At 43.4% G+C, this 22278-nt stretch overlaps 1 protein-coding gene across 12 annotated transcripts in view; it reads left to right on the top strand.

The window, feature by feature from the left end:
- Window positions 1-22278, top strand: part of MYO9A (myosin IXA) — a 171949-nt gene that overhangs the window by 88715 nt on the left and 60956 nt on the right. For all 12 annotated transcript variants that reach the window (XM_015639046.3, XM_015639048.3, XM_015639051.3 and 9 more), the window contains one exon: window positions 14071-14187. In XM_015639046.3, coding sequence (XP_015494532.1) covers window positions 14071-14187 — 117 coding nt within the window. The remainder of the gene's footprint in view (window positions 1-14070; window positions 14188-22278) is intronic.

Raw genomic sequence — 22278 nt, 5'->3', positions numbered from 1 at the left:
GCCATGGAACTGTTCTGTGACTGTGTCCAGAGCACCCAAATTACAATTAAACCTGTGAAATGCTTTTTATTCTGCATAAACAGGTGCAGCTGTAAGTCATGTGAAATTGTCTCATGTTTAGTTAGAAAAGCAGTGATGCAATTCAGGTCAGATTTACAAACCAGAATTTACAGGCCCCCGACAATCTGCAGTGTGCAGGATTAGGCAGGGGGGAACAAGCGTTGAACCTTGTGTTGTGAGTGCCAGCAAAGCAGGAGAGGAAAGTCCAGGTCTTCTGGAAGCATTTGCTGAGGTCTCCACAGCTTTGCTTTCATTGTACTTTCATCCTCTCTTGTTCATTGTCTCTGGGTCTGTGCTGGCTCAGCAAAGCCAGAGAGACTTCTTGGAGTGGGAGGAGAATTGGATTTGTGTCCTTTGGGAGAAGGAGAGAGGAGAGAACCTTTGCCCAGGAGAGGTGGGCCAGGCACGTCTTTCTCTTCTGGTGCCACAGAATCATTAGATTTTATTTTTTCACATCACTGAGTGTCACTTTACCTGGACGTTCTTCAGCTGGGATGAATTTTTGCTGAGGAATACAAGACACTTGGAATGACCATCAGAGGATGGTTACTTGGGATGATAAACACCACAGTGTTAGGGACTTGAAATCGGGGTGAACATCTCATTATCAGCACAAACACTCAATTTTCAGCCCAGTAACATTTAACTGGCAGAGACACAAGGTAGAGAAGCCTTGTGGACTGAACTGTAATGAGGCAAAAAAGTATTTTACTACAGCAAAGAACTGAGTGATGTTTCATTCCCTATATGCTTATAGTGGGACTGGCTGATGCATTTTTCAGTCCATTATAAGGGAGAGGAAATGGAGTTCTAGGGCCAAATGGCAGAACATTACCTAAGATGTTAAAAAAACCCAAAACACAAAAAAAATACCAACAAAGGAAAATATCATTGTTGCAATTAATCACAAACCTGAAAATATTCAAGGAGAAAAAACGAGAAGGAGGCAAAATAATTAACAGCAGGAAGAAATGAAAATTCTCAGTTCTGAAGTACAAGAATAGGGAGACTTAATGGAATAGAAAGCAGAACTGCTGGAAGCACCTACTTATCCCAAAACCCATTAGCTGAGGAGACTGCTTGTCACCACGGGTTATTAACGTGAGGAGCTCAGCAGGAGCCCTTTGAAGAGCTGCTACGTTGATGAGTGGATTCAGAATTCACAGGAAAATATTAATGGAATAAAACTGGAACCCCACAAAGCTTTTAAGAGCCAAGCAAATGTCTCTGCTTCAGGACATGAGGGCAACCTGGGAGGCTGGAACTTCAAAAGAAACCTATCTGTGGGATGAGGTTCCTCACTTTTCTCTTGGAAATGCACATCCTCATGTGCAAAAGCTGCTGCAGTCACTCTTCTGCTCCATGCCACCATGGAAATTCCTGTGTGTTAACTGTGTTCCTGCTATTTGTTTGGCACTGATATCTGGGAAAACAAGGAACACATTGGGATTCCAAGATTCCTAAACAAAGTCAAAGATCAGGACTTTAGGAAGGGAAATGCTGAATTTCCATGAACTGCTCTGCCTATAGCCCACTCCAGCTGCCCTTTCAAATCAAATCCATTCTCAGCTCTTTAAAGGATTCTTTTAATTACATCTGATTACTCAAAAGACACTTTAATGTCACAGCGTTCTTGTAGTTACCTAAATTTCTACTAAAATCATGTGAAAAAAAAATTTCAGGGAATGCAGACAAGCTGTTCCTGGGTTAGTTAGCAAGGGATGTTGTTTTGGAACAGTTGCTTGGAATATGGGATTTTCATGTGTAATCCCAATCTGAATAAATTCAGGTTGATTTTTTTCCTCAGCCCAGAGCTGTTGTTCAGTGGCTGAAGGAAGAGGAGGTGTAAAAATTCCATGGCTGGATAGGGTCTGTTGCACAAACTTTGCCTCTACAGCATTTACAGCTGAGGTGTGATGAGAAATAACTTCTCTTTGGGGGTAAAAATAACCTGGAATGGTGACAATGGTGCACTGGCAGAATGAGTTAGTCTACACTTGCCCTCTGTTTGGGAAGGACCAATCTAAAGGCAGGATTTGGCTTTTAAAGGCTCAAGGGCTGGTTTTGGTGATTGATTGGATTCCTTGGTGAGGATCCCAGTAAGCTGTGCCTGTAAATGCTGAGCAAATTTCCCTAAATGTGGCCTCCTCACATCAGGTCACACAACTTCTTCTCGTGGCACAAAGTAATTTATTAATTGGTTTTTGTACTGGTTTCACTGTGGAAACATGGGTGGAGTGGGAGCTCAGTTTGTGCCATTGGCAGAAGAGACTCTGGATGCAGTAAGGTGGAGGGAAATACATTTTGTCATCAGTGGACCCCTCAAACTTGGCTGCCTGGTGGCTTCGTTCTCCTGTCCCTCTGTGGTGGGCTCAGGATGGCTCTGTGTGAGCATCTTTCCCTAAGGGATGTTCCATGTGTCTCCTTTCATCATCTTCTCCACAGGAGAAGCAAAAACTGCAGCCTTGTTTCCTGGAAGGGTTTAATTTCAGGAAGAGAGAGGATTTTTCCTTTCATTTTCAAAATCAGGTTTTGATTTGCTACAGATGACACTTTCTGACTGCAGCACCCAAATCTCAAGGCTCTGAATGAAACCTTTTTAGGAAGATTATGCTCATAACGACCTGGCTCTGCAGTTGGGACTCAGAGAAAATCTCTAACAAGATTTGTGTTGGTTTCCTTTGCTCCTGGCTGTACTTGGGGGCTGTTTCTGAAAAGCAGAACCACAGCGTGTTCCAATCATCAGCTGCAAAGTGACAATATCAAAGGCTTGAAATCATCTCTAAAAATAAATAGCAGGCTCTGGCCTGGGATGGGGATGGGGATGGGGATGGGAGTGGTGGGTCTCCCATCTGTCCTTTCCCAAACCTGATTGCCACCAGTGGGGACACAATAGCTAGATCTTCAACACACCCTACACAAAATATGTTCTTGTTGTTCTTATTTGAGGTTTTCCACTTCGTTTTCTGTGTGTGCATCCATCTAGTGACAGGAAGGAGTAAGGAGAGGGCAGTTGCAGGAACACTCAGATACTTCCTCAGAAACCACAGGAATTCACAGAAGCACACGAACCATTTTAGGGGGAATGGATGTGAGATAGTGTGAGGATCACAGAATCACAGGATAGTTTGGGTTGAAAGGAACCTTAAGGATTGTCTCATTTCACCCCCTGCCATAGACAGGGTCACTTCCACTATCCCAGGGTGCTCCAAGCCCCATCCAGCCTGGCCTTGGACACTTCCACAGATCCAGGGGCAGCCACAGCTGCTCTGGGCACCCTGTGCCAGGGCCTGCCCACCTCACATGGAAGAATTCCTTTCCACTATCCCATCTAACTCTGCCCTGTGACAGTGGGAAGCCATTTCCCCCTTGTCCTGTCACTCCAGGTTCTTGTCCCCAGTCCCTTCACAGCTCTCCTGGAGCCTCTTCAGGCCCTGGAAGGGGCTCTGAGCTCTCCTGGAGCCTTCTCTGCTCCAGGTGAGCACTCCCAGCTCTCCCAGTCTGGCTCCAGCCCTTGGAGCTTCTCCATGGTCTCCTCTGGACTCTCTCCAGAAGCTCCACATCCTTCTGATGTTGGAGACCTCAGGGCTGAGGCAGCTCTGCAGGTGAGGTCTCACCTGAGCGGGGCAGAGAGACAAAATCCCCCTTTCCTGCTGCCCCCAGAGCATGGGAGAGTTTGGGGCTCCCAAAGCACATGCACAGCTCACACTGAGCTTTTCATGACCCAGAACTGATCCACTACTCTGTTCAGCCCCTACAGGGAACAGTGAGTCCCGAGTCACCCATGTGTGTGTGGGGAATTGTGATTTCCTGCTGTTGCACTCCCTTCCCTGCTGTGACCCAACACATGTGGTTTCCATCCACGTCCTGCGTCTGCGATGGACGGAGCAGCCTTTGGGGCTCCCCCTTGGCTCACAGGCCATGGGCTCAGGCAAGCAGCATTAGGGGTTTTTAAAACAGAGGCTTAACACCCAGAGGAAAGTACTCTTGCAGGATATCAGAGTCAGGTTTAATCCCTGACTTGGAATCCAGGAGTGTTATATCATGCTTGGGCGGGAGAAGTATGATGTCATTTTCCACACTCATATTTTATCTGAACATCTTATTAAAATCCTCTCATTCTCCTGGGTCATTTCCCTAGGAGAACTCAGATTGTCAATGCACCACTCTGGCTTCAGCATGCAAGAAAGGTTTTTTAATGATTTTTAGGTACAATTAAGGAGGAGGAGAAATATCTTTAAAGGCAACATTTAAAGAAAAGGAGTGAAAAATGCAATCTTTTCATTTTTGATTACAACAGAAAAGGGGAAAAGCTGGCTTAAAAGTAGTTTGAACATTGTTGTAAAGGTTCATTTTTATACTTTAATTCTATAAATGTACCTGCAAAGGAAATACTTTAAAAAACCAAACAACAAAGCACTGAAGCTGTGCACTATCTCTGGCTCCCACCCTCCCAGCTGGCTGCCACATCCTGGCAGAAACCTTCCACTATCACCCTGGAGATGGGAGGCCGCAGGTTGTCCTGCCAGTGGATTTTATCCAAGAGATGCAAGTGTCAATGATGTTTTCCAGAGCTTATGGGTGGATTTTCCAATGAGAAAAAATAGCCTGTAATGTCATTACCATATAACGCTGCATCGTGCCCCAACGTGACGCTCAAACACTTCAGGATTTTGTCACTAAATCGGGTGTAAAGTTCTCACATTCAGAGAGAGGGTTTAGGTATTAGTTTCAAATTTTATATTACACCTTTTTTCTAATTATTCTTCTTCTCTCCTTCCTCTTTTCCCAGTTTCTCAGTACCTTCCACGACCACCTTGGGCCAATTGGTACCTTCCCAACCACCTTCCTTGGACAAAGGTCCTTCTCTGACCTGCCAGTCTGCATTAGTCAGAGGCATTTTAAGGGGATTTCCCAAGCCATACTAACACCCTTCCCAAAAATCCCAATGGGACAAGTCAATTCAACAAGTTTATCCAGAGAGACAGTGTTCCAGTGTCAGCATACCATCAGATTGACAAGTCCTTCAAGGCTACTTGCTTACTTGCAGCTCTAGGAAATTATAAACCACTAGTAATTCATTAGTTTTACAAAAGAATTCTTTCTAAAAATAATTTAGAATATTTTAATGTCACAGTGTTCTCATCCTGGATTAGTGTTTTCCTCCTGCTGGCCATGGATGGAGTAGGACCTATGGCATGGGAGAGGATTCTTCCCATCTGCTCTGCCCTCATGGAGCCCCACTGCAGAGCTGCTCCAGCTTTGGGGTCCCCAACATCAGAAGGACGTGGAGCTGCTGGAGCCAGTCCACAGGAGCCATGGAGCTGCTCCCAGGGCTGGAGCCCCTCTGCTCTGGAGTCAGGCTGGGAGAGCTGGAGAGGGACTGGGGACAAGGGATGGAGGGACAGGACATGGGGAATGGTTTCCCAGTGCCAGAGGGCAGGGATGGACGGGATACTGGGAAGGAATTCCTGGCTGTGAGGGTGTTGAGGCCCTGGCACAGGGTGCCCAGAGCAACTGTGGCTGCCCCTGGATCCCTGGAAGTGTCCAAGGCCAGGTTGGATGAGGCTTGGAGCAACCTGGCCTAGCAGGAGGTTTCCCTGCCCATGGCAGGGGTGGAACTGGATGATCCTTAAGGTTTCTTTCCCACCCAAACCGTGCCAATATTCTATAAACAAAGCACTAAAAACCTGCTTTTGGACCAGCAGGAGGTTTCCCTGCCCATGGCAGGGGTGGAACTGGATGATCCTTAAGGTTTCTTTCCCACCCAAACCGTGCCAATATTCTATAAACAAAGCACTAAAAACCTGCTTTTGGACCAGAAGAGGGATTTAGTCCTTGTCTGATTCCAGCAACTGAGAGGTTTCTGTCTTTCCTTCAAACCCAGAAATGTTCTCCCAGTTTTGGTGAGGAGCTGTAGATGCTCCAGCAGGTTTTGTGTGTGGTGCTGCTCTCCTTCCTCACCATCCTCCTCACTTTCTGCTCTTACCCTAATTTAGCTCTCACAGCTACTTCTCTCCCTTCCTTGGCTGCTACTCGGTCTCGACAGAGGAGTGTCAGACCCAGCAAAGCTCCCTCAGCAGTTCCCTCCCTACAGCCACAAACCCAAGCTCCAGCCACTTGCCACGTGGGTTCTTTTCAGCTCTCGTGGAGCAGTAACTGTCAGGGATAAAAACTGGATTTTTATAGTATTTTAGTACATGTGGTCACTGCTCCTCTGACATGAGCACTGGGAGTAGTATCTGGCACCTCTAAGTGCTATTCAAATAAAAGTCTATTTTCAGTTTGCTTTTTTTAATCTCTTAATTAGTAATTCCTGTAGCTCATCATCTCTGAGATGCCCACATGGGCTGTTTTCAGTTGTCTGCACATCTAAGGCTCACTGAGAACAGGGGCTTGGCTTCTGTTCCTGGTCATCAGATCCCTTTAGGTGATCCACATCAAGCACATTAGGAGAGCTAGAATTCCTGCTTTTGCTTGTTTTAATCTTGGGTAAATCTTGTCCCTCTTCACAGTGGCCAAGCATTGTTAATATGTATTTTTTAAAAATTGCAAGCGTAAATTTAAATTTTTTTTTTCTTAGAATAGAAATTGATTCCTTTAATCATTTATTTGCATGCAGCATGCTTGTGTTGAATAGATACTTTGAAGCAAATAAGAAAACACATACAATCTTTTCCTGATTTTTCCCCTACTTGAAAATTAAATAAATCATTTAAACACACAGAAGTTATTGAAGGAGGGAGATTTTCATCTGAAAATCCTAGGTAAATAACATGGGCAAAATTCAGAAGGTTTTAAAATGTGGTTTTTTTCCTCTGAGTCATATTGGAATGAGACATTTGTGTTACAGTAAGTACAAATGTAATCATGAAGCCGAATTTCACCTTAGAGAATAAATGGAGGAAAATGGGAATGGCTGATAAGGTTTTCAAACCAGACATCAAATGATAATAAAAATCAAATCCTGTGTATGATAATAGCTCACTAAATAATTTCTGTGGTAGCATATCAACAGGTTCCTGGGATTTAGTGCCAAATCCCTGTGAGCAGAAACACTGATTGATTAATCAGAGAGCGTGCTAAAAATTTATTCCACTTATTAAAAGAAAAGCAAACAAATGGAGCTGCCACAGAGCCACTAAAACCACATATCCAGATTTGATTTTCGGAGGGATTTCCTGAAGAGGAACAATTCTACTGCTACTTTTTTTTTCCTTTCCTCTGAACATTTCATTGGAACCACCTTTCATCCTTGTATAGAAATTATAGGAAGCCCATCAAAGGCCCTAAGGGAAAAGGGGATATTTCCTCTCTTCCTGTGTTCAGATCTGATTTCCTGAAGAGGAGAGGAATCTCTGTTTCTTCTCTCCACCAGAAGAAAATGTATTTTGTGGTGCCCAACTTTATTTAAGTAATTGAACGACTGTTCTTTATATTTTATACCAAATCCTGCAAACTTCACACCTGGAAAGGAACATTTCTTATCACCTTGGATTTACTGTAATTGTTCAGTATTTGTTGATAAGAGTCTGGAATGGGAATGTGTTGCTTGTTTTCCTCCTGGAGGGCAGGAAACAGCTGCACATGTGTCCACATGTTCCGGAAGAGTTGGGGGGTCACCAGGAGAGAAAGAATCCATAGGTAGTTCCTATGGCTCTATCAACATCACTCCTACTTTAACAAGTGAATTTTTGGAGCTATTGCAAATTCTTGGGAAAATTACAAAGAGTGTTGCTTGTAAACCCATATTTTTTGGGATGAATGGGAGTTGTGCATTGGTGGGGAATGCTGGCACTGGCAGCATGTTTATCCAGCATGAACAAATAGCACTGATAGTGTCCATAATGGGATAGACACACACAGTCTCCAGGGAAAATGCTGGAAAACTGGAGGTAAAAAGGGCCATGACCAGCAATGCAGCAAGTCTTGTGGACTGAACAGCAAAGCACCAAGATGCCTTTGGGGTTAACAAGTCAGGCTGCCTTGTAAAAAGTCTTCTCTTCTAGACCCAAAGAATTTTCCAGAGTTGTGCATGAGAAATGGCATTTAAATATCAGCTTTTACAAGTTCTCATCACTTGTAGAAAGTCTGGAGTGGGTGCACTGACCTTGTCCCCATGTCTGGGATGTCCCTAGTGAAAAACTGGGATTTAACAGTGTTACATTGACCAGAATTGTTGAAGGTGCAGTAATGTTGTGTTGAGCAGCTGAGTCTGTCAGCATGTCCTTATGGGTGCTCCCTGGATTTGCATAATGCTGAGAGATGGGATAAGGGCTGTCACAGTTAATTAACTCTAAGGGTGTTTAATCCTCATTAGGCCTTTAAGTCGTTTTGGTGCTCGCACTCACTTTCCAGTTGTACTTAAATCCACTTCTCATTAACTGAGTCTGTGCTCAGGGACTGGGATCTAAACCCCAGCTCTGGGCACTGTGCCCTTCCCAAGGTGCATTTTTCATAGCAGTGACCCAAAACAGATTGTGTGTCCAATGTGTGTGTGTAAAAAAGGCATTTTTTTCTATGAAAAACGAGTTTGGGTTTTTTTGTCTTGCTTCTCCAGAGAGCAGCACATAGTGCCAGCTGTGCTCCAGCTGTTTTCAGTGATGGAGGGAGGCTCAGAAACCCTCCTAGGCAAACACAGATATATACATGGCTGTGCAAATGTAATATTAAGTTGTGGTTTGATGATCATAAGAGCTGCCCAAACCCAAATATCCATCCACCACCTTTCTCCTCTGTCCTTGTTCAGGCTGTGCTGTCCTCCGTGTTAGTTATGAGGGAAGATGGGCAAACCTCTCAATGAGCTGAGATGTTTGAAGTCTTTAGAGTCTTTTTAGAGACCTGTAGCTGTCTCATAAATACCACTTTGGAATGATTCCTACTTGGAATTGCTCAGTGCACCAATACCCTGCTCTTCCTAAGTGATGCAAAAGCGACGAGCTTTGCTTTGTTTTGTTCTTCTCATTTTCTGATTGTCTTTGTTGAGCAATGCCCTGAACAGTTCTTCATTTGGTCTGGCTCTTTCGAAACAAAATGTCAGAGGAAGTATTTATTGCTTACAAGAGCCCTTCATCCATGGGTTTGTTTGGGTCAAAAATGCTTAAAGCTGAACACCAGGGGCCAGTTGCTGTTCCAGATCTTCTGCATGGTTGGGTTGGTTTGATGGAGTCATTGAGGAGAGGGTCTGTCTCTTGCATTTCAGTCCCACTCTGGATCCCACTGTGTTTACTGTGGTCCACACTCCAGAAAATGTTCCTCTTGGCTATGGAAGGCTGTGACTAAAACCACAGAACTTCCAGCAGCATCCTGATGGTTTTATCCACAGAGAATATCCCAAGTTGAAACAGGCCCACAAGGATCATCGAGTCCAGTTCAGCGGGATCTCTTGGCTTTCTGCTCCCTGGGACATCCAGTCACTGAGATACTGCTGTAATTTTTGCTCTTTGCCTTTCAAAGTCCTTCAGCGCTTGCTTTCACCCATTCTCTGTTCTTTGGGCTTTGTTTATTCCCCTTAGTCTGAAAAATGTGTAAATATTTGAGGTTTAGTTCAAATTGAGCTATTGCTGCTGTTGCTCGTGTGTTAGGTTAGTCAGCAGTAAAAACACTGAATCCAAAAGGATCCTGGGGGAAACTTCCAAAAAAATCATGTGAAAATGTCTGTAAAAAGCTAGCTGAGGATCTTGGAATCATGGAATCACTTAGGCTGGAAAAGACCTCTAAGATCATCGAGTCCAACCATTCCCCAACACTGCCAAAGCCACCACTGACCCATGTCCCCAAGTGCCACATCCACAGGGCTTTTAAATCCCTACAGGGATGGAGACTTCACCATTTCCCTGAGGATCCTGTGCCAGTGCCTGACCAAGCTTTCCACCAACCTGAGCCTCCCCTGACACAGGTTTAGGCCATTCCTTCTTGTCCTGTCCCTCATTCCCTGGGAGCAGAGCCTGACTCTCCCCCATGGTACCTCCTCCTGTCAGGGAGCTGTGCAGGGCCAGAAGGTCCCTCCAGAACCTCCTTTTCCCCAGGCTGAGCTCCCCCCCAGCTCCTTCAGCTGCTCCAGACCCTTTCCCAGCTCTGTTCTCATCTCTGGCTCCAGCCCTACAGTGTTTCTTGTCGTTTTCCATGTATTCAGCCTTGGTGGGGATTTTAACCCACCTGCTTTCCCTGGATTTTTTGGGTACCAACAAATATTTTGGATAATTCCAGTTTGAAATTTCAGCCCTCAGCTGAGTGCAGAAGGCCAGGAGTGAGGAATCCTGACTGGACCAGGGGGTGCTGTGGGATGGCAGCAGAAAGATTTGCTTAAATATATTTAGTGACTTTTTAATCTCAGTTCTTAAAGAATCTCCTGTGTGTGTACAGATGTGTTTTACAGAGACTTTTAATTTGAGCAAACTTGGGTTCCTGAGATTACATCTTTTCCAGCCTCTAAAACATAGGCTGCTGGTGCTGGAACTGTAAGTCCTTGTTCCAAAGCACTTCAAAAGCAGATTTTAATTCTTAAGCCTGTCTTCCCCTTGTTCCTTTTGACAGAAGATGTTTCCAGAAGTTTATCTGTTTTTAAGGTGGCCTGAATCTGATCATGACAACTTTCAGAACAATTAATTTGGCAATGAAATCTTACCAAAAAATCAAACATTATATCAGGATCTTAACAAAAGTCGGTCAACACAAAAAGTGGAGTTTCTGGCATATAATAAATAATATATAGATACTTTCTAACTTGATAAGCAGAAAACTATTGATTAAAAGCTTGTCTGTAGTTTATTTCCTGACTCGCCGAGTCAAAGCACGTTTGATCTGTCTCAGTGTGGAATCAGCAGTATTTTTGTGTGGGTGCAATATGTCCCACTCCCTTTGATCCCCAGAGATTTGTTTTGGCATTGCAGCAGCTATTTTTATTTTGCTTTGTGAGGGAAATCAAAATGGTTTGATGAGTATCCCTGTGTTCCAGATCTGCCCAAATGTCACGTAAGGAGACTTGTGGAAGAGACCAGAAGCTGTAGGTGTTGACCTGAAGACAAGCTGTATGTGATGTATGGGATATAGTTCAGAGAAATTAATTAGAATTAATTTATGTAGGATAGTACAGAAATAAATAATTTCTCATTAAATAAAGCATAAAACCTTATTTTAAATGCTCTGCTACAGCTCCTGAATTTGAAAAGAAATAATATTCCCTGATGGTCTTTAGATTGGGTAGTTTTGGAATCTGTTTGGGATAGTGAGGGGCTTTATTTAAAATGTGATGTCAGTGAAGATCTATTCTAAAAAGTAAATATTTTATTGAAATTAAATAAAAAAATTCAAAGAAAGCCTCCCCTCTAAACCCTGAGTCATTTAAAATAGATTCATTTCAGTGCAGGTATTTTTTAAATGAATGAAGGCAAAGTTCTCCATCCACCTTGTATTCTCAACATGTTGCTTTGCCAGGAGTTTCCTTCCTGTTCTTAGCTTTCAACTATCACTTCTAAAAGTAGCTGTTGAACACTTTGGGGTCTGGGCCACTGCTTGTGGGATCCAAGCATAGCAAGGAAATCACCTCTTCAGGGGTTTCCCAGCTTTCCATGTAGCTGAGACCACCTTGGGAACCAGAGCAGTGGCTCATCCCCCACCTGCACATTCTGGAGGAAACTGGGCAGTGCTGGTGTCAGGGAAACTTCCCTGTCTGAACATTCAGGAGACTCGTGGCAGTCACACTGCCAGCATTCCTCAGCACTGCAGTGCTGCAGGCTTAATGAGAAACTCGTTTATTTTGGAAAAAAGAAACAAACAGGGACATTCAGGGTGAAGTCCTGCACATCCCTGTAGCCTCTAATGAAAGGTAATGAAAAGCATTGCGACATAAACCCGTATGTGATGCTGTAGGAGAAACAACAACGTTCTTTTTGGCTTCAAATAGAGATGGAGTTTATTTTCAGTTGCACGTTGGAGCAATTATTTGGACTGGTTTATGCCAGGACAAAGTGTTAGGGCAGTGAGAGGCATTCCTGGATCTTGGCCTGCATCTTTCCCCAGAGACTGATTTCTCTGGTGTGACAGTGCCACTGATTTTCTTCCAGCTTAAACTAAAAAGTGTAGCTGTAAGGTAAGGATAGAAAATTTGCCTTATATTTTCTATTAATCACTGAAATACTTTCTCACATTGGAGGAAATTAAAAAAAAAAATAAAATTAGACAGCAACCTCCCCCACCAAAAACAACCTGTATTGCCAAAAAGCCTTCCCCAAACCCTTTTCATCAGTAAAGGGAAGAAAAAGCAGTTAGTGGGAACTAGAGCTCTTTGTGTTAGAAATGCCAGCTGCTTTCCAGCCCTTGTTGGAGAACTCGGGCATTTCAAGAGCTCACTCTTTAAAAGTGCTGTTTTGGTCTGAGCTGCACCAAAACCCTGTCAGTCCTGTTGCTCACCTGTTTGCATCACACATTTGGTTCTGGTTGTTTTTTGGGTGAGGAATCCCTCGCTAATTGTGGCCATATTTTGTAGTTACCTTGTGATGTCGCTTTTTATTGCCACTGTGTTATGGTCAGCAGTGTACAGAAGGTGTGAGCGTACTCAGTCATGGAATCATGGAATTGTTCAGGTGGGAAAAGCCCTCTGAGCCCATCCAGTCCAACCATCCCCCAGCAGTGCCCAGGCCACCACTAACCCATGTCCCCAAGTTCCACATCCACACGTCTGTTAAATTCCTCCAAGGGATGGGGACTCCACCCCTGCCATGGGCAGCTGTTCCAATGCCTGACAACCCTTTCCATGAATAAACTTTTCCTGACATCCAACCTAAACCTCCCCTGGCGTGGACTGTGTTAATCCCTTCTCCTGTTCCAGCTGGACAGGGAGAGGAAGTGAGACCATGTGCTTAATTGCATTTTAAGAGCAAAACATTGGCAGAACAGCTTGTGGTCACGCTGAATGCTGCTATCTCAAGAAATCAAGGAAAAAAGAGGTGGGAATAAGCTGATAGAAGACAAACTATGCTTTATTCCTTCAGCTGGGGTCAGTGACATGAGGCCACTCAGATGATGTTCCTTGAAGGGAGCATTGGTGAGAAGGATTTCAAGGCAATGTGTGACGAGCCATTGATTTCAGGGTTTAATTGAGATAATTATGTGGGAATTTTCTGGTTCCTTTTTTATTCTGCTGCTGTGGCTAAAATGAACTAAAATGTAGCAACCATGGCTGGTGCCATAAGTTTTTAGGTGATTAATATGTACCAAAGCTCTACTCAAGGTGATAATTGAAACCAAGGAGAGAACCCCAAGCAGCAAGAACAAAGATAATCTTTAAATAGGAATTCCTGCTTTCTGGGTCTCTAGGTAGGTGCCTGTCCAAAAGCCCAGGGATCTTCCTTTGATCTCAGCTTTCATCCCATCAAGCAGAAGCTCTTTGATCCTGGCTGTGCTGAGGATGACCCTTCCTCGGTGCTGTTTTTCTTCTCTCTGGGAGAGCTGCTGGAGGAATGCTGAACCTGCCTGCTGTGATTTGCAGCTCCCACTGGTGGTACCTGGAAAACTTCAAGTTTTCAGGAACCCTCAGATTTACTAGAGGGGTTTTTAGCCTTCCCTTTTGTAGCCCTTCTGCTGCCTGCCTTGGCCTGTGCTTTCACATTGCTTGCTGTTGCTCCTGTGCAGTATCCACCCTTCTCTTTCCTTCTCCCCCAGGAAACCTTTCAAGGATCTTGGTGAATTTATTATATTTCTGTTTAATGTATGTATTTATTTTCTTTCTTTTCACCACTGGTGATGGGATTTGTGGTGTATCTCATGTGTGATCCACTCGAATGCATGAGAGAAACCAAGCCAAAGTCAGGGGTACATCCCACAGCCCTGGGATTACACCACATTCCCAGTGCTGTCAGGACCATTGGCATAACGTGGCATAAATTAAAATAGCAGACAAAAGCTTTGGCAAGGGAGAAATTTTATGTTGGATGTGGGAGCTCGAGATGCAAAAGCTATTTTAGTGCAGAGCAGGAATAATTTCCCATCACATTTTTTTCTCTATTTCAGGCTGTGACCGTGCGGAATTCCATGGCCAAGTCATTGTACAGCGCCCTGTTTGACTGGATCGTGTTCAGGATCAACCACGCTCTCCTCAACTCCAAGGACATGGAGGAAAGCACCAAGGTAACATCTCAGCAGCCCTTCTGGCTCCTCTCTTGAGTTTTTTAAACAGATAACTGAGTGGTAAAACATTACCCAGGCATGCTGCTTAACATGAAGTTAATTTTTCCTTGGATCATAACTGAGTGCATCATTATTCAAAGTGGTGCTTGCTGAGCTGAGAAGGATGAAGGACCTTAAGTATTATAAGCTCAAAGCAAGCAGGGAAGAGATTTTGCTGTAGCCACAAAAGCCAGTTCCCCCACCCACTCCAGGAGCAATGGCAAATAATTTTCCTCTTTATGTGCAAAACCTGAGGACTGTTTATAATTGAGGGGGGAAAGGGAATTCTTGTTACCGCATTTTGATGAAGTTGCTCCCTGATGAAGTGATGCACAAGCTGGGTGCCTGTAAGTATTGAGGCAGTACAGTAGAAAAATTAATTTAAAGAAAAAAGTCATGATGGGAAGAGTAGAGCTGGTGCAACCCAAACTGAATTGATGGAAGGAATGATGTGAAGTTTCCTGCAATAGCAGGGTTTGGATGCTGTGACCTAGCACATCCTCCTTAACCCTCTTGTGTCCACACTCCTCGTGGCTGGGGGATGCTGACCCCAAGATCTGTGTCCATGCACACAGTCACTTCCAGCTCTCCAGTTACCCTTGGCTTGGGAATCTGAGACATGGTCCAGCAGCATGTGGGGTTTTTGGGGGGGTTGTGCATCCAAACTCAAGTCAAAGCTGCCAAAAGGAGGATTTTTGCTAAGCACTGACATTTGGATTGTGCTGTAGGACTGAAGTTGAAGTCTTCATTGCTCTCTCAGTGTGGTCACTCCTTTATTTAATTCCAAAAAAGGCTTGTGGAGCATAATTGTGGACTGGAAATGAAAACATGCTTATGAAATCTGGTTATATGCTTTTCTGACAAAGAAGGGTTGTTACAGTGATAACATCCAGCGAGGCTTCTGACTGCACATGCTGCCTCTCCCTCTGTTTAATATTTTACAGAAATGTTGTATTCTTTCCTGATTTTTTCCAAAGTCATCAGAAGTTTTGTCTGGGCTGTCAGGAAAAAACAAACCACACTGTTTACATATTTGGTGAAGCAGAAAAGTGGATTTGTTTTGACAAGGAAATGCATCTCAAATGCTAATTATTTTTTATAAATGACCCAATGATTTTTTTTAAATTATTATCTGTTCTGTAATATTTAAATACAAATCAGTCTAGGACACTCTTGTGTGCTTAGTCAGCATGGCTGTTAAAGTGAGGCACCACAGTAGCTGTTTATGGGCTATTAAACTTTTGTTCCCAACCTCAAATCTCAGCAGGTAAGAGCCAGAACAGCCCAAATTCCTGCTTTTTTCCAGCATTGCTGCTGCACATTAACCCTCTGCTTCCTCCAGCCATGACTCCCATGGAGTGTAACCACCTTCCTCCTTGCCCACCTCCATGTGTCATTTCATGAATTCACAATTCACACGTTTCTGACCCTTTTTTTTTGCCCCAAATCGTAATGATAATATCCAGGTCAGGCAGCAGGAGCTGGGAGTGGTGTTGCCCCTGTGGCAGAGCAGATCCACCCACGCTGGCAAATGCCCAGGACCCAGAGCTGCAGGAATGTGCTCCTGCCCAGATCCAGGGAGACAATCCTGGGCTGTACTTGGGCCCCAGTTTCTGAAGCAGAAAGGCAGCACACAAAATACCAAGAGATATCTGCTGTTTTAGCAGTTTGTCTTCAGAGTCCTCTATGAATTGGATTGATTCTCACAGATCCCCCAGAAATCATGAAAATTCACAAATCCTCCCCATTTTAGGGGTGGAGATGGTGAAGAAATTTATGTGCATTTCAGAGCAGCTTCGTTAACCATCGACCAGCCAATTTTCCCTTGAGCAGTCCTACCACGTCACCTCCTCAGCCCTATTTTTAGCCCCCAGTTTGGGTTGTTTCAGCACAGAGGGAGGAGAAAAGTCTCCCTGGACTGGGCAGGGCTGGGAATAGCTGCTCCTTTGCCCTCGAGGAATAACATTGCTGCCAACAAGTGTCTGAGGGCATCCTGGGCTCTGCAGCTGCCATTGAGGCACCAACCAGGAATCACCACAGCAGAGAAATGGAGCCAATGACCTGGTTCCTTCCACTTCCCAATCCTCCTGAAATCCTTTTCAGCACATTCTTGGAGAAATCCCAGATGAGGATACAGGTTCTTCTTACCCTCACATATGTTGTTTTGAGGTTGGGCAACACCAGTGAGTAACCGGGAGATAGACTGGGAGCATCTCCAAACCCAGGGAATGCCTCCTTGCTGTAAGGCAATACCTTGGCACTTGGGTGACACCTCCTTACTGGCATCTACCAGCCAAAAAAGTACCTTTAACACACTAAGTCTATGATTTATGGGAGCAAAATACAGCTTTGCACCTCAGAAATTCCTGAGTGTGCGGTGGGTGAATAATATGTGACTCACAGCAGCAAATGTCCCAGATGAATCCCAGCCCATGCTTGACACTAATATTCCTCTGACTTTGAAGATACATTTTGAAACAATTCTGTAGGTTCTGAAGGTTCAGAAAATGTCAGATGATGGATTTGGGGCACAGAGCTTTCTTTTATAATAATCACATTATGCAGAGGTAAAACAAGACGCAAAACCATCTCAATTCAGAGTGTGTTTGGAGGAAATTGAGGAGAAAAATTAATACAGAAGTTTCTCTCTACATGAGTGTAGATTTGATTTTAGTGACACAATGGGAACTGAGATCATTTTCAGATCCCAATATGTGTTTATTTGATATCAGCAGTAAGGAGAAGATCAAAAGATGAAACTGGGCAAAGAAAAATAAACACTCGGCCGTTGTTCTTCCATATTGTCCAGCAAATATTTGGAAGATGTAAATCAGAGCTTTGATATCCAAATTTAGTTAAAATGTACAGTGAAATATTTTGGGAAAACACAGTGGGATTTGGTTTATCTTGCTTGGTAACAGGATTTCTAGCATATTATTTCTGACCTGAGTTGTGAATAAGTTATTTGATACCTCCTGGGTTATGGTAATGGCAGAGCTGCCATGGGTCAGATTTGCTCTGACTCCCTTTTCCTTCATCTTCTCTCAATTCCTTTTAGTTCCTTTTATGTTCTCATGATTCCCTACAAATTGTCTGAAATATAACCTTTATTAATGAGGTCAGAGACTTTTCCTTCTCTTGAGAATGAGATTACTAAACCTCCCAGAGCCTCTTATTGAATTCCCCTTCCATAAATCAGGTTAGGAATTGCTGGAAGTCCATCTCACTTCTTAAAACAATGATAGAATGGAGACTGTGGTGGATCAAAAGGCATTTCCAAGGGTGTTTTTAATATTTTCCCATTTGGTTCTTGTGAAGTGTCTTAATTTCTTCTCAAATCACCCTGCTGCTGTTTTCGGATGACGTGCCGCACATGTGGGGATGATGGTGAGCTCATGGCTGTGAAGAATATTAAAATTAATGGCCATGAAGAAAAATTCATGGTTGAACACATGAAGAACTCATGGCCATGGAGAAAATTCATTACAATTAATGGCCATGAAGAAAAATTTGTGGTTGAATTCATGGAGGATTCATGGCCATGAAGAAAATCCATTTAAATTCAACCAACCAGTTAATTGTTGGCTTTTTGACCTGAAGCAGAGGAAGAATTGCTGAACATGCAGTGTGTTTAGAGTGCATCAGTTCATTAATTTTAGATCCCAGCTTCCAAGTTTGTAGCAAATCACTGCCTTTCACTTTATTTAATAGGTCATGGTATGTATTGGGGTGATGTAGGCTGGAATGGTCCTTTTGGATGAAGTGGTGATGGATTTTGGGGTTGTTTTGGGGAGAGACTTTTTTACAGTATCAGCTTTGGAATATTGTAAATTAAAAGAAATCACTAAAATGAAAAGAGATAAAAAATATAAAAATAGTAACAAACAAGATTTCTCCCCTGAATTAGAAACAAACTTATTTGTTTGATTGCCAAAATGTACCTCCATGGTGGAATTACATCACCAGCGTGCATTTGGGGCAGCATAAATCAGCTCCAATGATCCCTATTTATTGGCACTTTGGGAATTGGAGAGCACACAGCTTCAAGGCCATCATTTGCCAAAAGCCCTTAAAACTCATGCTCTGTGTTTAAATGTCATGGCTGAGACATTTTAAGAAAAGCATGAGGTCATTTTTCATCATCTCAAGCAGAAAGTGCTCACTGACCCAGGGTTCACCCAAATTTTAAAAATCCTCACAGACATGCACTTTTAATCACAAGAATTTTGATATGCTAATTAATACAGTCACACTTTTTAATTTTATATGTTAGTTTTGATAAAGAAACAGCATTAACAAACAAACTAGACTTAGTCGAGGTCTAAATTATCTTTGTGTGATTTCCTTATGGCACCTATTCAAAAGATGAATTTGAATCTGAAGATTTAAAAGATTTATAAATGTTAAACTCCTGTGATTTTTTTTAAATACTGAGCTGCAAATTTCATCCTAAACCCACCCAGATTACACACTTTTTACAGGCAGTTTAGCAAGATTAATTCCTGTATATGTCAATGGAAATGGTATTTTTTCACCTTGCTACAATAATTGATTCTGTACTAGGACATTTGTGCTCCTTTATCAGGGACAGAGAGCAGAAAAATAGCCATAAATTCCAAATTTCTCAGGTTTTAAAGTTTTCCCAAGTGGCATCCACTGGCCTTGTTCTTTTGGGAGCGTCGTAGCAGAGGAAAAACGACTGTTTCACTGCAGAGCTCTGCCTGGATTGCTCTGACATGAAACTGCAAAATACCACGCAGTTTAAAATCTGTATTCTGGAGGAGTTCAGGAGTTACAAACACAGGGATGTGAGAAAAATGCTGTTTTACTCTGTATAAAAACCATGGCAGAATTAACTATCCTCCTCTTGGACGTGTGGTTTGATACCTGCAGTGGTTTTGTGAAATGCAGATTATTTTTATAGTTCTGTGTGTGTTTAATTTTAGGTGTCAGCAAAAAAATTATAAAAACACAGCTTTAAAATACAGTATTTCCATAAGATTCTTTTATAACTGACAGGGCTATTTTTTGCTATATATGACTGTTCTGTTTTGCTTCATAAGTGTATTTCCATGCCCACATTGAAATATATTTGGTAGCAGTTTCAATGCAATAAATGAACCAGGATTAGAAAAAAGAGAGAAGGTTTTAGTGCTCGGTTATTTTGTATTAAATTAAGTTTGTGAGATCTTAAAGACCTTGTTCAGGTTAAAGTCTACTTGTGGCAGGGGCTTAACTATTTCCACAGGGCATCAACATGATGCTTTTGAAAGCTGGTGTCAGTAAATCCATGAATAGTCTGGAAGTGGGAGCATTTTATCTTCCAAGTATTGTTTGGATATGGTGGAATAGAGACTTTCATGTGGGGGAAATTTTTGGAACTGTTGTGGATTGCAGGGATGAGCTTCAACAGCAGGGAGGTGGTCGGGGTCGGGATTTGCAATGGTGATATGAAGGGAGATGAGAAAAGTTACTTTGTCCTGTTTCCATCATCAATTTTTCCATGGATAATATAAATAAAATATGATCCATCAGTCATACAGAGAGTTTAAGAAGAATTCCTCCTGAGGAATTTTAAAAAAGGATGAGGCAGATTTCTGCTCAGTGAACAAAGGGGTTGGCCACATCCATTGGGACAAGCAGGAGCAGATGCTGGACCTTGGGAATCAGTGGCTGAGAGTGAATCCCTCTGCCAGGCTCAGTCCTTGGTCCAGTGGTTCCCCATTTCCATCTTCTGCTCAAAGAGCTGTTTCTCATGGGGGTTTCGCCAAGTGATGCAAACTTCTGGGAAAGTGGCCAGGGGCCTTCATCCTTGTCATGGCATTAGGGAGGTAGAGACTGTCTGGCCCTGGAATAGGGAGAAAAGCCTGGACAAAAGATGAAGTAGTCAATGAGCTCTTGGAAAATGGGTTAGAGACTTATCTTTGTGCTTAAATGCTTTTTTTGTTTTGTTTTTGCTTGTCCCAGTGGCCAGAGTCCAGGTCAGACAAAGCTCCAACTCACAGCCGAGGGGCCACTCTGCCCACGGCAGCCATGCCTGTTCCAGCCGTAGGTGGTTCCCTGGTCAGGAGTCGGGCACAGAAGGAATATTTTCCTCCCACATTATGTGATGCATTGCAAGTGGACAAAAAGCAGTGTGGAGAGGCCTGTGGACAGTCTGGTTTATATTCCTGGCAGTGGAATTAAGCCAGTCTTAGCAAGGAAGTCTTAGAAAATCCAGAGTGCAGGTAACACCAGTAGAATGAGAATCAGGGTACGTGGCAGCTTTCAGGTCCTTTGAGGTAGAGGGGAGTGGATATTTCTCCTCCCTACTTGAGGTTTGGCTCATTTGACCAGTGCTAATGCTATTACCTCTCATATTAGTTATTTAATTAATTGTAATGGGTGAACGGAGTATTTGCGTGAGGTGGCTTTGGTTGGATCCCAGAGCATGGTGCTGTTGGTGGAGCTCTCCCCAAATGTGTCCTTCAGGCTCTTCTCTCCTTTTCTGATGACAGCAGCCTTTCTGAGTTTTATTTATAACTAATTGTGAATTAGGTGTTTAACGCAAGAGTCATGTACAGGCTTGGAAGCTGCAGCAGAAGCTGTATCTTGAGTTTGTTTTTCAGCCTGGCTCCCTCTGTGGATGAGGATTATTTGCTGACACATCCCCATGTCCTCCCTCCTCTGGGTTTCCCAAATCCATCTGACAGGCAGAAGGCTCAAGTTTTATGAAAGCCAGTACCTACACAAAGGAGAAAGTTCCACTTTTCTACTCCCATCAAGGGTGGGAAGCACAGTCTGAGCCAGGAGGTGATGGATTGCACTCACCTGTGGGCCAGCATACGCCTGGCCAGAGGTCCACTGCCTCTCCTTGTCTGGCTGGTTTGGGGAGGGGAGGGGGCCAGGAGGGTGCAAAGCTGGGAATTCACTGCAGCATGGACCTCCTTTGCCAGCACAGGAAACCTTGGTGCACCCACATCTTGATGAGCATCTCAAGAGGTAATTGTAGGTTAGAGACCAAACAGACATTGGCTCTTCAGTTTGGGGAAAAGCTTGGAGTGAGATATGGCTGAGGTTCACAAAATCATCAAAGTGATGGGAAAAAAACACTATTTAGAACTGTAACTCACCAAATCCTGCAATTTACAATATGAATTATGGATTTAATAAAAGAAAAGACTTGCCTATTTTGAACTTCTGGAAGTCAGTTAGAGAGAATGTAGGGCTCATAGTGCCAACGGGTTCCAAAAAAAATTGTGGTAGGTCCCTCTTTACACCTCTCTTGGCCATGAACTAAAGAGAGTAAAGAGACACAGAGGTGTCTCCTCTTTTCCCTCATCCCACACTGCCAGGAGCTGGTGGGAAAAGGTGCCAGAGTGCAGAAGAGCCATGTGGACACAGCCAGGTGTCTCAGGGGAAGATCACGTGGGCAGGGCTGGGCCAGCAGTTGGGGCCAGGTGTTAGTCAGGGCTTTGGCCTCCCTTTTTCAGCAGCATTATTATTTTTGCATTAATTCCCCCCTTTCAGTGAGGCAAGAGCGACTCGGTGCTCCCAAACATCAGTCCATCATCTGATCCCTCTGACAAACAAGGTGGTTGCTTTATTTGTGATGCCATTTTAATTTTCACCAGGAGAACTAAAGATTATTTCTGTGGGAAGCCCTGATGTGCAGGAATTTCTTCTTGAGATTTGCAGCTGGAGCAGGTTTGCTTGGACAATGCACTCACCTTGGTTGTCTTCACGGTGCAAGCCTTTGTTTCCCAAGCCTATCCTCATTTTGCCCTTCTGAAGATCAATACTCTTAAATCCAATAGAATAACTTGGAACAGAGCTGAGGTTTCTTCAAAGATGGCCATTTGTTTGTAAATAAGAAAAAAATCACAAAGGGTCTTTTCTCTTAGAACAAGCCTTTTTGTCCAGATATCTAAAGTTACATGTTGTCTCTGTGATTTGGAGGAGTCTTACAGATGGTACAATATCAACAATTCCAGTAAAATTCCTGCTATTTGGTATATTGATTTCTGCCTGTGTGCTTTTGATTATGTACTGTGTGCAGATAATCCACTTTAT

The sequence above is a fragment of the Parus major genome, chromosome 10, assembly GCF_001522545.3.
Source record: "Parus major isolate Abel chromosome 10, Parus_major1.1, whole genome shotgun sequence".
Lineage (NCBI taxonomy): Eukaryota > Metazoa > Chordata > Aves > Passeriformes > Paridae > Parus > Parus major.
This window is presented reverse-complemented; position numbering and strand designations above follow the sequence as displayed.